Genomic DNA, 12,397 nt, shown 5'->3' on the forward strand with positions numbered 1-12,397 from the left:
AGTACTTATATTGCGACTTTAGTGGAGTGGACAACGATGAGGACATTCAGATCACCATTGACAGCCAAGCGGTTCCGCAGGTGACTAAGTTCAAGTATCTAGGATCGTTTGTCAGAGGGATGGGAGATAGATAGTGACGTTGCCCACCACATCCAGGTTGGATGGTGTAGGTGGAGAGCTGCCACTGGGGTATTGTGCGATAAGAGGTTCCCAACAAAATTGAAAGGGAAATTTTATAGGGTTAAAATTAGACCTGCTATGTTATATGGAACCGAATGTTGGGCCATTAAGAAAGTACAAGCACGTAAGATGGAGGTAGCAGAGATGTGAATGCTAAGATGGATGTGTGGGCACACAAGGTTAGACCGGATAAGAATTAATGTTTTTAGGGAGCGATTAGAAGTAGCTAGTATATCAGATAAGATAAAGGAAGGGAGACTGAGATGGTTTGGGCATGTGAAGAGGAGGCAGACGATAGAACCAGTTAGAGTGATTGAAACCCTCGAGGTGGAGGGGAGGAGGAGTAGAGGTAGGCCCAAAATTACTTGGGATGAGCGGATTAAGCAGGATTTGCAAAGATTGCACCTCTCTGAGAACATGGTTCATGATAGGAACTCGTGGAGACGTAGGTTAAGGTTAAGGATTACTAGGAGAGGTACAATTGTGTTTCTAGGTGTAGTGTATGGTCGTACATAGGGCTGTAAACGAACCGAACGTTCAGCGAACAGTTCGTGAACCGTTCGGCGGGAAGCTCGTTTATGTTCGTTCGTTTAATAAACGAACGAACATGAACAAGAAATTTCGTTCGATTAGTTAAATGAACGAACATGAACAGAGGCCTCGTTCGTTCGATTGTGTTCGTGAACGTTCGGTAAGGTGTTCGTGAACGTGTTCGTGAACATTCGTTGATTTGCGTTCGTTTATGTTTGTATGTTTGTGTTTTAATTGAAGATCTTTGTACTTTCTTATATTTTATTTGTACTTTTTATATTATTAAACTTTTATTTATTTTATTTCCCTAACAATTAAACTAGGAAACCCACTTTCACTTTGTTTATGCATCATTTCCCTTTCATTTCTCATTATTTACATCCACGAATACAATCGGCCTCCGTTCCACAATAAGGGATTCAAGTTCGAGTGCTACTCTCTGGGCCATCTATCTTTATCCTTCGTCGCATTCGCCAAATTTATTTGTGTTCGTTCGTGTTCGTGAACCGTTCACGAACACGCTCATTTCCTTAATGAATGAACACGAACATAAAATCTCGTTCGGTAAGTGTTCATGAACCGTTCGTGAACACCTTTATTCCTTAACAAACGAACACGAACAATGCCTTGTTCGTGTTCGTTCGGTTCGTTTACAGCCCTAGTCGTACATATGTAACTATGTGTATAGGATGTTTTGTACAATTGTGTTTTTAGGTGTAGTGTATGGTCGTAGATATGTAACTATGTGTATAGGCTGTTTTGTGTTGTCACATTTGTTCTGTTTTACCATGCACTCTTTTACAACTCATGCTACATTGGCAACTTCATACACACACACACACACACCTCATGTGCTATTTATTTCTTTCTTGGGTGTTTTGGAGCCGAGGGTCTCTCTGGAAGTAGCCTCTCTATCCCTAGGGGTAGAGGTAAGGTGTGCCTACATCCCACCCTCCCCAGACCCTACAAATAGCTTTGCTATTTGTGAGATTTTACTGGGTATGATTGATTGATTGATTGATATTTAGTTTAAATTTCTTTGGATTGGGATTGAGCTTGGGTTAATAAAAATAGACTGTAGAATATTGGACTTTGATTAGGTTAAGTAATTAAGTTAATAAGTGGTTAAAGAATAATTATATAAATTGTGTTATATATTTATATATAAAATAATAATCAGTGTTTGATTTTTTTTATAATTTTATAATATTTTAATCTAAGTGAGGCGGTTGAAAATTTTCAAGGGGTGCGGGTGAAAATTTTCAAGGGGTGCGCTCGAAATTTCCGGCGAAAAATAACACTAAATTTTATTTTTTCAAGGGGTGGGTACACCCTTATTATCTGTAACATGCTTTGTATCTATGTTTTTCTATGGCTAGTTGTGGGCTAGCATCTTTTTTAAAATAGTCGTAATATATATATATTGTTGAAACTGTCCTGATTGAATCAGCTGACTTTCAAACCTGCAAGTTATCTGCATACATTCTGATTGTCCTTGAAAAGTCAGCTGTTTGAATGATCATTGTCCAGAAAGTCACCTGTTTGATTATAACACTTACAGAACATCGTAGTTTGAATTAGTAATGTTCCAAAAAGTCGCTGTTATGATACAATACTTTATTAAAAGTCGTTGTTTGAATTAAACATCTTTGGAAAGTCGCTGATTGAATTATATATGTTTATATAGGAAACTTAACATTATAATAAAGTCCCTATATATATTGTTCCACTTCTTTCTTTAAAAATCATTGAATTGAATGGTGGTGATATTGTAAACTTACTGATTGTTTTGTTTTTTAGTCAATGACTCATCATTCATTCAGCTTTTGTTTTATTATTCGAACAGTGTGTAGCAGTGGCGTCTCTGAGAATTCATGTACCCTATTCGAGCTCAAAGAATTGTGCCCTTATGCCTTCGGTCTCTAAGAATTCATGTACCCAGTTCGAGATAAAAAAAATGTGCCCTTATGTCATCCGGATGCTTGTTTGCCGGCGTCGTTTCAGTATCCATGATGAACAGTTGACGCCCAAGAATTTACACTTATGTTTTATTATTTTTATTTTTTAAAATCAAATTAGTATTGGGCCCAATAATCCAAATGTCAAGTGTGATAAATTCTAAAGTGAGTACCGGTACCGAATATACCCGGTTCGGTACCGGTATTTCAGGGTAAAAACCGGTACCAAAAATATCAAAAGTCAGTACCTAATCGGTACCGAAAATATACCTGATTCGGTACCGGTCCCGGTACCTTCGAATAATAAAACCAAAGCTCTATGATCAATGCCTACTATTTATTTAACATTGTAAATGTTCACATCCAACATCTTTTTTAGATAATCACGTGAATGAGTGATAGTTCATTGGCTAAAAAAAACAAAACAATTGGTAACTTTACAATATAGCCATTTAATTCAACGATTTTTAAAGAAAAAAGTGGACCTATATAGCGAATTTATAATGTTTAGTTTCCATTATAAGATAGCGGTTTAAAACAGCTACTTTCCAAACATCTAAATCCGTAACAGTGAGAAAGTAATTGTATTAAACAACGACTTTCTACAACAAACAGAATGTATGCAGAATGCTTGCAAGTTTGCAGGTTTTTGATTCAATCAGCCACATACCTATACACAATCACATTATCCATGGCCACCTCTCTTTTCTTGTTCAAAACACCTATATGTGCAAAAAGTTCTATACCTATTAATTATGAACGATGATCTTCACTCCGAAAACGAAGTCTAATGATGTTTATATGTATATAAAGTAAACAAAAAAAAAAAAAAAAAAAAAAAAACACTACTTTGTATAGCATATTAGCATGTATAACTAAATGCATTTGAAATAAAATAGCATATTAGCACGTATAAGTAAATGCATTTGAAATAAAATAATGCAAGATAAGATAAACCCAATTGTTACGTTATAAATAGAAAGCACCACCTTTGTTCATCTTGCGAAGACGTTTAGAAACAATAATGGCAATAAAGTTTGAGTACCTAGGAAGCAAATTTATAAAACCCTTCGTCCCAACTCCTCAAAACCTTAGAAACTATAAGCCAGGCTTCATCGATGAACTTGCTCCGTTTAAGAATGTAGCCGTCGTCCTTTTCTTCGCCAAAAATAGCAACCATAACCCCAAGTTGTTTGTTGTACAACTAGAGAAATCCCTTGAAAAAGTTTTAACGCGATTATACCCTCTTGCCGGTAGATATGTTGAAGAAACTCAAATAGTTGAGTGTAACGACGAAGGTGCTGAGTTTATACAAGCCCAAGTTAATGTTAAACTTGAAGATATTCTTGGTCCAGAGGCGGATGTTACGTTGGCTGATGAATTTATTCCAATGAAAACAAAACCTCGCGATGTTGTTCTTACAATTCAATTTACCATCTTTGGGTGTGGAGGTGTAGCACTTGGTGTAAGTGCTACACATAAGGTTGTTGACGCGTCAACATTATGTACATTCCTAAATGAATGGGCTGCCATAAACCGAGAAGAAGATGAGATAAATTTCACAGGGCCCGGTTTTATCTCATCCTCGTTGTTTCCTGGTCGTGGTTTTCGTCCCATTCCGACACCATTTATTACCAACGACCAGTATACAAGAAAGAAACTTTCATTCAATGAGAGTGCAATATCCAAAATTAAAGCAAAGGCCATCACGAGCATACGATTGTCAAAGGTACAATTGGTATCCGCAATCATTTGTAAGGCTCTCGTTGGTGTTGATCGTGTGACACATGGTTACCGAAGAGAGTCTATACTTTGCCAAATGATAAATCTTAGGGAAAAAATGGCTTCTCCAATACCCAAACATTCTTGTGGGAATCTTTGGGGGCTTTGTGCCACGAAACCTACGATTCTTGAAACAACTGAAGAGTTGGCAAATCTTATACATGATTCTATCAAGAAAGCTGTGAATGACTACTCAAAGGTACACCACAATAGCGAACAAGGCCAAACAATGGTTTTGAATACTTTCTTAGAAACGGCCAACGTTAATAATCTTGAATCAATGAATGTGATTCCAATAACTAGTTGGTGTAAGTTCCCCTTTTACCAAGTTGACTTTGGTTTCGGAAAGCCCAAATGGGTGGTTCCTTGGACCGCGCCTATGAAAAATTTTGGACTTTTGATCGACGGTCCGGGAGGTAATGGAGTGGAAGCATACATCTTTCTAGAAGTTAAAGATGTCCCTTACTTTGAAGAAGCACTAGATGTCAACGTTTTTGGTGCCTAAAATCTAATTGTGTTTCATATTTATCCTGGGAGCTACTTAGTTTGTTTGGTATGTTTTGTTTTCCTTGTTTTTGTCCTTTGTGTTTGCGTACTCTTGCAGTTTCACGCTGGTTTGTTTGAATGTATTTTTCAAAAAAAAAAAAAAAAAAATGTACTCTTTGCGTAAGGTGTCAAGGGACTGTGGATTTTTGAAATTCATATATAGTACCAAAAGTCTGATTGACCCAATCTTTTTTGAAAAGTGATTACATTGTGCGTATGCACAGACTTGACATATTTTTGAATCATTCATTAGCTCTAGATCACAAGGGTTAAATTTCAAATCTAATAGGAGGCTGTCTAATATATCTAATCGCGGTTCTTGTAAGATCAACTGAAGCAAGTCTATCATCAAATTCATCAATCAAAACCAAGCTTACAGTACATGACAGTGCTTGCACCATCATGGGCGAACCCTACTTCGTCCTGAGGGGGTCGTTCGTACCCCATGAATTTTAAAATTTTCTTTACCATGTGATATAATCTTGAGCGATCCCAAATAAGTTTTGAGATCGCACCCCATGAAATGATCTGCAACTAAAGAGAAAAGAAAGAAGAAGATGAAATGCATGCAGGGAATTTTCTGGCCAACAATGACATGCTCTCTGCAACCAACTAGAAAAGGAAGAAGATGATGATAAATAAAAGGGAAACTTCGTAGAATAGAAACCAAGTTTTCATGCTGTTCCATTCAAGTCACTTAAACTTATTTTTGTTCCAACTATGTGCTAATCCTAGGTTTTTTTACCTATTTAACATGTTACCATGCTAACTTGGCGTTTCAATTTCTTTTCTTTCTTTTAAATATGCTGACTTGGATAATGAATACTAACAATATAACAACTATTTAGAAATTAGAACAAAAAACATCTATTTAGAAATTAGAACTGATGAAACAATGGTTAACCGAGGTGGTTAACTCACTGGTCTCGTCAAGTATGGTTAATCCCTTCTTTCCGTGGATCGCAGGCTGGATCGTCCGCTGTTTGATCTCCTGCACAAGGAAACAAGCCGTGGCTCGTAACAAGGAGAATGGGGGTGGGGGTGCTCCTTGTTACCACTCTCCAGCATGAGAATCAGTAATTTGCTTGGGAAGCAAAGTGTGATACTAGTAGTAGTGAGAGAGTTGTGAAGAGATCTCTCAAACCTGGTTTGGGGTTGGTATTTATAGCCGAGGAGTGGAGGAGGGGACTGATGCGTGTTAGTGTATATATAATTTAGGTATGTATTTTAAGCCCTTTTACACTTTTTAGCCAAGTTTTAAATTTATAAAACACGATATTTACTAACACTAAACACACATATGGGCAAGTGCACCATCGTGGACGTAGTATAGTGTTGGTAAGATATCGATGTCGTCCAAGGACACAAGAGCTTTTAGTACCGGTTTATCCTCAACGTCTAATCAAATCAAAATGTTAGAAAAGATTTTTAAACTAAGAAAATAAAACTATCTAAAATGCTGAAAAATAAAAATAAAAATAAAAACAGATAGACAAGATGAATCACTTGGATCCGACTCGTGTGTTAGTGTAACCTTTGATTATTTTCGCACTTTTGCACTTGTTTAAGAGATTATCTTAGTTATTGTAGTAGGCCCCTCTTTTGAAGGCGACGTTACCCTCAACCCAGTAGTTTGAGTCAGCAAGGATACAATCCTAAAGGGTCGGATTATTGAAAGATAATTAATTAAGTTATTAATGCATAATGTGGTAGGCCCCTCTTTTGAAGGCAACGTTACCCTCAGCTAAGTAGTCTGAGTCAGCAGGGATACAGTCCTAAGTAGCTGGGTTAAAGTTTTAATAGTAGTTTAACTTTTGAGGGGATCAAAGAGTTTGGACCCCCACCATCCAATACCTTTGGGTATTGAAGGAGGTCCTACTAAATTTGACCCAGGTCCTTTGCAGGATCTATACACTGAACAATGGCAAGACTCTTACCAAACCGTTCCCTTAACCTCCGACCAGGTAGCCAACATACCTCCATATAGACCGTGGAGATATGAATGGTGAAAATCTTTTATTTTATATAGACAGTAAAATAATGCCAAGACACCACAGACAAATGATAAGGAAGAATCACCTTCAACATAAGAAACTAGTAATTAATGTCATTAATACAAAACCAATTAAAAAGTGCAAAAGATTAAAAATAAAAAGTATTACACTAAACACTTGTCTTCACCAAGTGATGTAAGAGACTTAGGCAAACATGGCCTTTGATTGTCAAGAACTCTTATGATCAATCTTGGATCCCGAGACGACTCACACACTCTATGATAGACAATGGATGATGGTGGTGGATGATGGTGTTATGGTGGTGGTGGGTGGTGGGTGAAGTGTGAGAGAGGTGGTGTGCCAAGGGATGAGTTGAAATGGCTCAAAGCACTCCTATTTATAGGCTGAACAGAAGCCCGGGCACGGCCCCGTGTCCATCTGACACACTCTCTCTCCTCATTAATTGTAATTCGCAATTACAATAAATGCGCCTGCAGCAAGTTGACCACGCCCCCGTGTCCGCTGGGCACGGCCCCGTGGTGGGCAGTAGAAGCTTCTATAGGTTTGTATTTTCTGCTGCTTCTTGGGCACGGCCCCGTGCTCGCTGAGCACGGGGCGTGTTCAGTCTTCTGCTTTCTTAGTTTTGCTTGGGAAGATGATGTCGAGGGGTCGGGCATTCCACCTTTGTTCCTTTTCTTGTATTTATGTTAGATTTTGCTGTCTTTTTGCTTCTTTTGTTAATTTGAGCTCATTTAATCCTAAAAATACAAAAGGAAGACAAAAGCACACTTTTTCCAACATTAGTACTAAAAAGGGTTAGTTTTATGCCATAATTGATATAATTTATATGTTGCATTTTGCGCATATCAGGGACAGACTGACGACGTGTCGCCCTTATGCAGGTGTGTCAGGCTTGTCGGTTGTGGGGGTGAAGCCACGTCCTACTGCAGTGTCAGTCTGTTGCTTACGTATGGACTGACAGGCGACTGCCAGTGGTGCCACTTGCTCTGTGGTGTCAGTCACACGTGCCTTATGGGCAGGATGCGGTGCCACGCCGCATCGCTGCCTGCGGTAACTACTGTTGTTCCCGCGTTCTCACTCTGGCTAAGTTTGCAGGATGCGGTGCCAGGCCGCATCGCCACTTGTGGTGACTGTTGCTATTGTCCAGATCCCTTGTAATGATGAAAACGTTCACAGGATGCGATGCGAGGCCGCACCGCTATGCGTACACCCATTTTCATACACCAGGTAAGGAGATATTCATAGGATACGGTGCCAGGCCGCATCGCTTATGCCTATCTTTATTTTCCCATCTTTTGACAGATTGGATTCGTCATCTGTGTTCGTGCATGCCCGCACGGACACAGATAAGTTCTTGCTAGTGGGGGTTTTTGATAAGGGTAATGGTCACTCGCGGTCGTGCTGAAGCGAGATCTGGTGTCACACCCCCAAATTTCCACTCGCGGAGTATCACCGCTTGGAGGCGTGACTGACCAGGATCAAGCCACCAATCATATTGAACATAGCGTATAAATAAAAGTAGTTTATAAAATCCAACATAATACAATTGGTGTCCAAACAAAACATAGTTTCAGTTGTAAGCGGAAGCATAATGTTTAAAACCATAACATATGTTTATGAGTTTCAAATGTTTAGCATGGCACACAACTGTCCATGTCCCACAACGACTCTTCCCACACCGATGCAAGCTCCATAGATACCTAACGACCTGCAAGGCATGTAACAGAGGGTCAACAACAAAGTTGAGGGAGTTCACAGAAGATGTTTATTTTAAAGTAGTTTCTCAAGAACTAAGAATTTGTTTGCAACTAAGCTAAATCAACTTTCCTGGTTTTCCAAACCATGATCAGTGGGGGCTGCCCCATGTTATAAATCGCTAGACTAGATGCATATGTTGGTGTCCTTCCCAAACCGAGGACAGAAGTATGTACATAAGTACATAGGTTTAGCGCAGGTGCCCCCCCTAAACCGAGGACAGTGGTACGTAATGAGTACGTAGGTTTAGCGCTGGCGTCCTTCCCAAACCGAGGGCGGAGGTACGTATAACAATACGCGGGTTTAGCGCGGGCGTCCTTCCCAAACCGAGGACAAGTTCCGTTTTAGTTATTTTATCCCATTCCCAATCCACCGGGAATCCCATGCCTTAAGAGTGTGAACTCACCTCGGTTTGCTCGGTAAGATTAATTACTCGCCCAATTCAATCAGTCAAAGCCTAGTATATACACGTACACCATCAGTTTGCATCCTCACATTTCACGTATAGGTACAATCATAGCACATAGTAGTTGTACAAGTCCATGAAAATCATACATCACATATTTGATTCATATCAACACATAACTGTTTTTTTCAGTTTATACTAACGTAGTCAATCATTAACAGGCTTAACAAGCTTTACTGGGTTACTGTACAGTTTACCTACTCGACGAAACATCCATGTTTCGTCGTGACTTCCCTTCGACGAAACATACCATTTCGTCGTAATTACCCTCGACGAAACTCCCCTGTTTCGTCGTGATTGCCTTCAACGAAACTCCCCTGTTTCGTCGTGATTGGCGTTTCGTCTATTAGGTCAGTTACGTCGTGTAACTGATGATTACCCAGAAATCCCTAATCATCATCATCAGCCGTATCACCTATCATACAATTATCGTACCTACTGTAACATCAATGCTACTCGCATCATTGTATCACCACACATAATATCTAACATGAATCCTAAATCGCGAGATACTCTTATTTGATCTATTTTGAAATCTGAATGCACTCAGTGATAAGATCTATTTAACACAATACCATATCAACAGAAACATGAGCAGTGAATGTAATCAATTACAATCATAAACGACAGAATTATCAAACTTTCATAAGAACCACATCACATACAATCATTGGATTATCGGCACTACGATTCTAGACTCATAATGTTTACGAAAAACCTAACCTTACACACAAAATCATCACATAGTTATTACATCGAACCGTAGAGTTTTACACTAACCATGATTGACGGAATTAATAACTTGATCGATCTAGAGGGCTTTGAAAACACAAGATTGCCGTCGCTCAGAGGGAGAACTCTAGGGTTTGAAATTCGATAACTGCTGAGCCTTTACGTAACCCTAAGTCGTTAAATATGTAGTTGTAACGTGTTGGGCCCTAACTGGGCTTCGGAGAAACTGGGCCGGCGAAACACCCGTTTCGTCGAGGTGTTTGTGATGAAACAACCCTGTTTCGCCGATCCCTGTTTCGTCGAAGTGGGTTATGACGAAATGCCCTGTTTCGTCGAACTCATTCAGGTTTAAACAGTTTAAGTTTCTCAAACAGGTTACATGTTATATCAACAAACATATAGATGCAACAATCACAAAACGTCTCAACATATATCAAACACTTGTACAATTACAAGGCAACAAGTCGTGTTAGCAAACAACTAAACAATTAACGTGTAATTAATGCGAAGATGGAATCTTGGAAACTCGAGTTGTCACATTATCCCCAACTTGAACGAAATTTCGTCCCGAAAGTTAGCATGCGGTTAGTGAGGAAGCTAGTTAAGTTGCGTGGTTTACTGGTTTTCCTAGGGTGTCATATCATCCCCCGTTGATTTGGAATTTCGTCCCGAAATTCCGCAGTAGCTTCAGCCTCAGTAGTAGTTGCATTTTTCTCGAACAACTGGGGATACTTGAGTTTCATTTGGTCTTCTCGTTCCCAGGTAAACTCTGGGCCACGACGGGAGTTCCAACGAACTCGAACAAGGGGTATTTTGGTGTGCTTGAGGACCTTAACGTCTTGGTCTGTGATTTCAACTGGTTCCATGACGAATCGCAACTGGTCGTCGATAGCGAGCTCCTTCAAAGGAACTATGAGGGTCTCATCTGACAGACATTTCTTCAGATTTGACACGTGAAAAACGTTATGAACTCCCCTGAGTTCTGCTGGTAGGTTCAGTTTGTAGGCCACTTTGCCTATTTTCTCGATGATTTCGAACGGTCCGACATAACGCGGATTGAGTTTTCCTCGTTTGCCAAAACGAACTACACCTTTCCAAGGAGAGACTTTGAGTAGCACTCGATCCCCAACCTGGAACTCGAGTGGTTTCCTGCGCTTATCAGCGTAGCTTTTCTGACGGTCACGAGCTGCCGCCATTCGTTGTCGTATCTGTGCAATCCTTTCCGTTGTGTCTACTACAAGTTCTGGAACCGTGATCTGACTGTCACCCACCTCTGCCCAACAAAGAGGTGATCGACACTAACGCCCATACAGTGCCTCAAACGGAGCGGCTTGGATTCTAGTCTGGTAACTGTTGTTATACGAAAACTCCACCAAAGGGAGGTGTTTTTCCCAGCCATTACCGAAATCGATTACACATGCACGAAGCATGTCTTCTAGAGTTTGGATGGTGCGTTCAGACTGCCCATCCGTTTGCGGGTGATAAGCTGTGCTCATGTCTAATCGAGAGCCAAAAGATCTGTGCATCGCTTGCCACAGTTCTGAAGTGAAACGTGCATCACGATCGGAAATAATAGAGGTTGGCACCCCGTGCCTCGAGACAACTTCCTTAAGGTAAACATTTGCTAAGGTGGAGAACTTGTCTGTTTCTTTGATAGCCAAGAAGTGTTCGGACTTAGTCAATCGATCCACTATCACCCAAATGGTGTCGTTTCCGCGTTCAGATCTAGGCAGGCCAGTAACGAAATCCATGGAAATTTGCTCCCATTTCCATTGTGGAATCTTTGGTTGTTGAAGTAGGCCTGATGGTTTCTAGTATTCAGTCTTGACTCTCGCACAAGTCAAACATTTGCCAACGTAGGTTGCTATGTGGGCTTTCATACTAGGCCACCAGTATGTAGTCTTTAAGTCGTGGTACATCTTATCCGAACCAGGATGTATCGAATAGCGAGACTTATGCGCTTCATCCATCACTAGCTCGCGTAAGTTTCCATAAAGTGGGACCCAAATACGCCCCGTTACATAGTAGGCGCCGTATTCCTTTTGTTCTAACCCTTTCCTTGATCCGCGTAGGGCCTCAGCCCTGACGTTTTCTGGTTTCAATGCTTCAACCTGAGCTTCTCGTATCTGAACAGGAAGGCTAGATTGGATGGTGAGTTGTAACGCACGCACGCGTTTAGGTGTAGTCTCCTTTCGATTGAGGGCATCGGCCACCACATTGGCTTTGCCCGGATGGTACTTAATCGTGCATTCATAATCATTCAGTAACTCGACCCATCGACGTTGTCGCATGTTCAACTCCTTCTGTTTGAAGATATGCTCGAGACTCCTGTGATCGGTGTAAATGGTGCACTTGGTACCGTACATGTAATATCTCCATATCTTAAGTGCGAAAACAACAGCTCCCAGCTCCAGATCATGTGTAGTGTAATT

General features: G+C 40.3%; 1 protein-coding gene across 1 annotated transcript; it reads left to right on the top strand.

Annotated features, from left to right (window-relative positions):
- The first annotated feature begins 3,693 nt into the window (after positions 1–3,693).
- On the top strand, positions 3,694–4,956 carry LOC110886425 (pelargonidin 3-O-(6-caffeoylglucoside) 5-O-(6-O-malonylglucoside) 4'''-malonyltransferase). Its single transcript, XM_022134212.1, has one exon. It carries the CDS (start codon positions 3,694–3,696, stop codon positions 4,954–4,956), a length of 1,263 nt encoding a protein of 420 aa, XP_021989904.1.
- The last annotated feature ends 7,441 nt before the right edge of the window (positions 4,957–12,397 follow it).

This window comes from Helianthus annuus, chromosome 2 (assembly GCF_002127325.2).
Source record: "Helianthus annuus cultivar XRQ/B chromosome 2, HanXRQr2.0-SUNRISE, whole genome shotgun sequence".
NCBI classification, from domain to species: Eukaryota; Viridiplantae; Streptophyta; class Magnoliopsida; order Asterales; family Asteraceae; genus Helianthus; species Helianthus annuus.

Coding starts and splice junctions, on each gene's coding strand:
- LOC110886425 (XM_022134212.1), top strand. CDS start 3,694: ATGGCAATAAAGTTTGAGTACCTAGGAAGCAAATTTATAAAACCCTTC.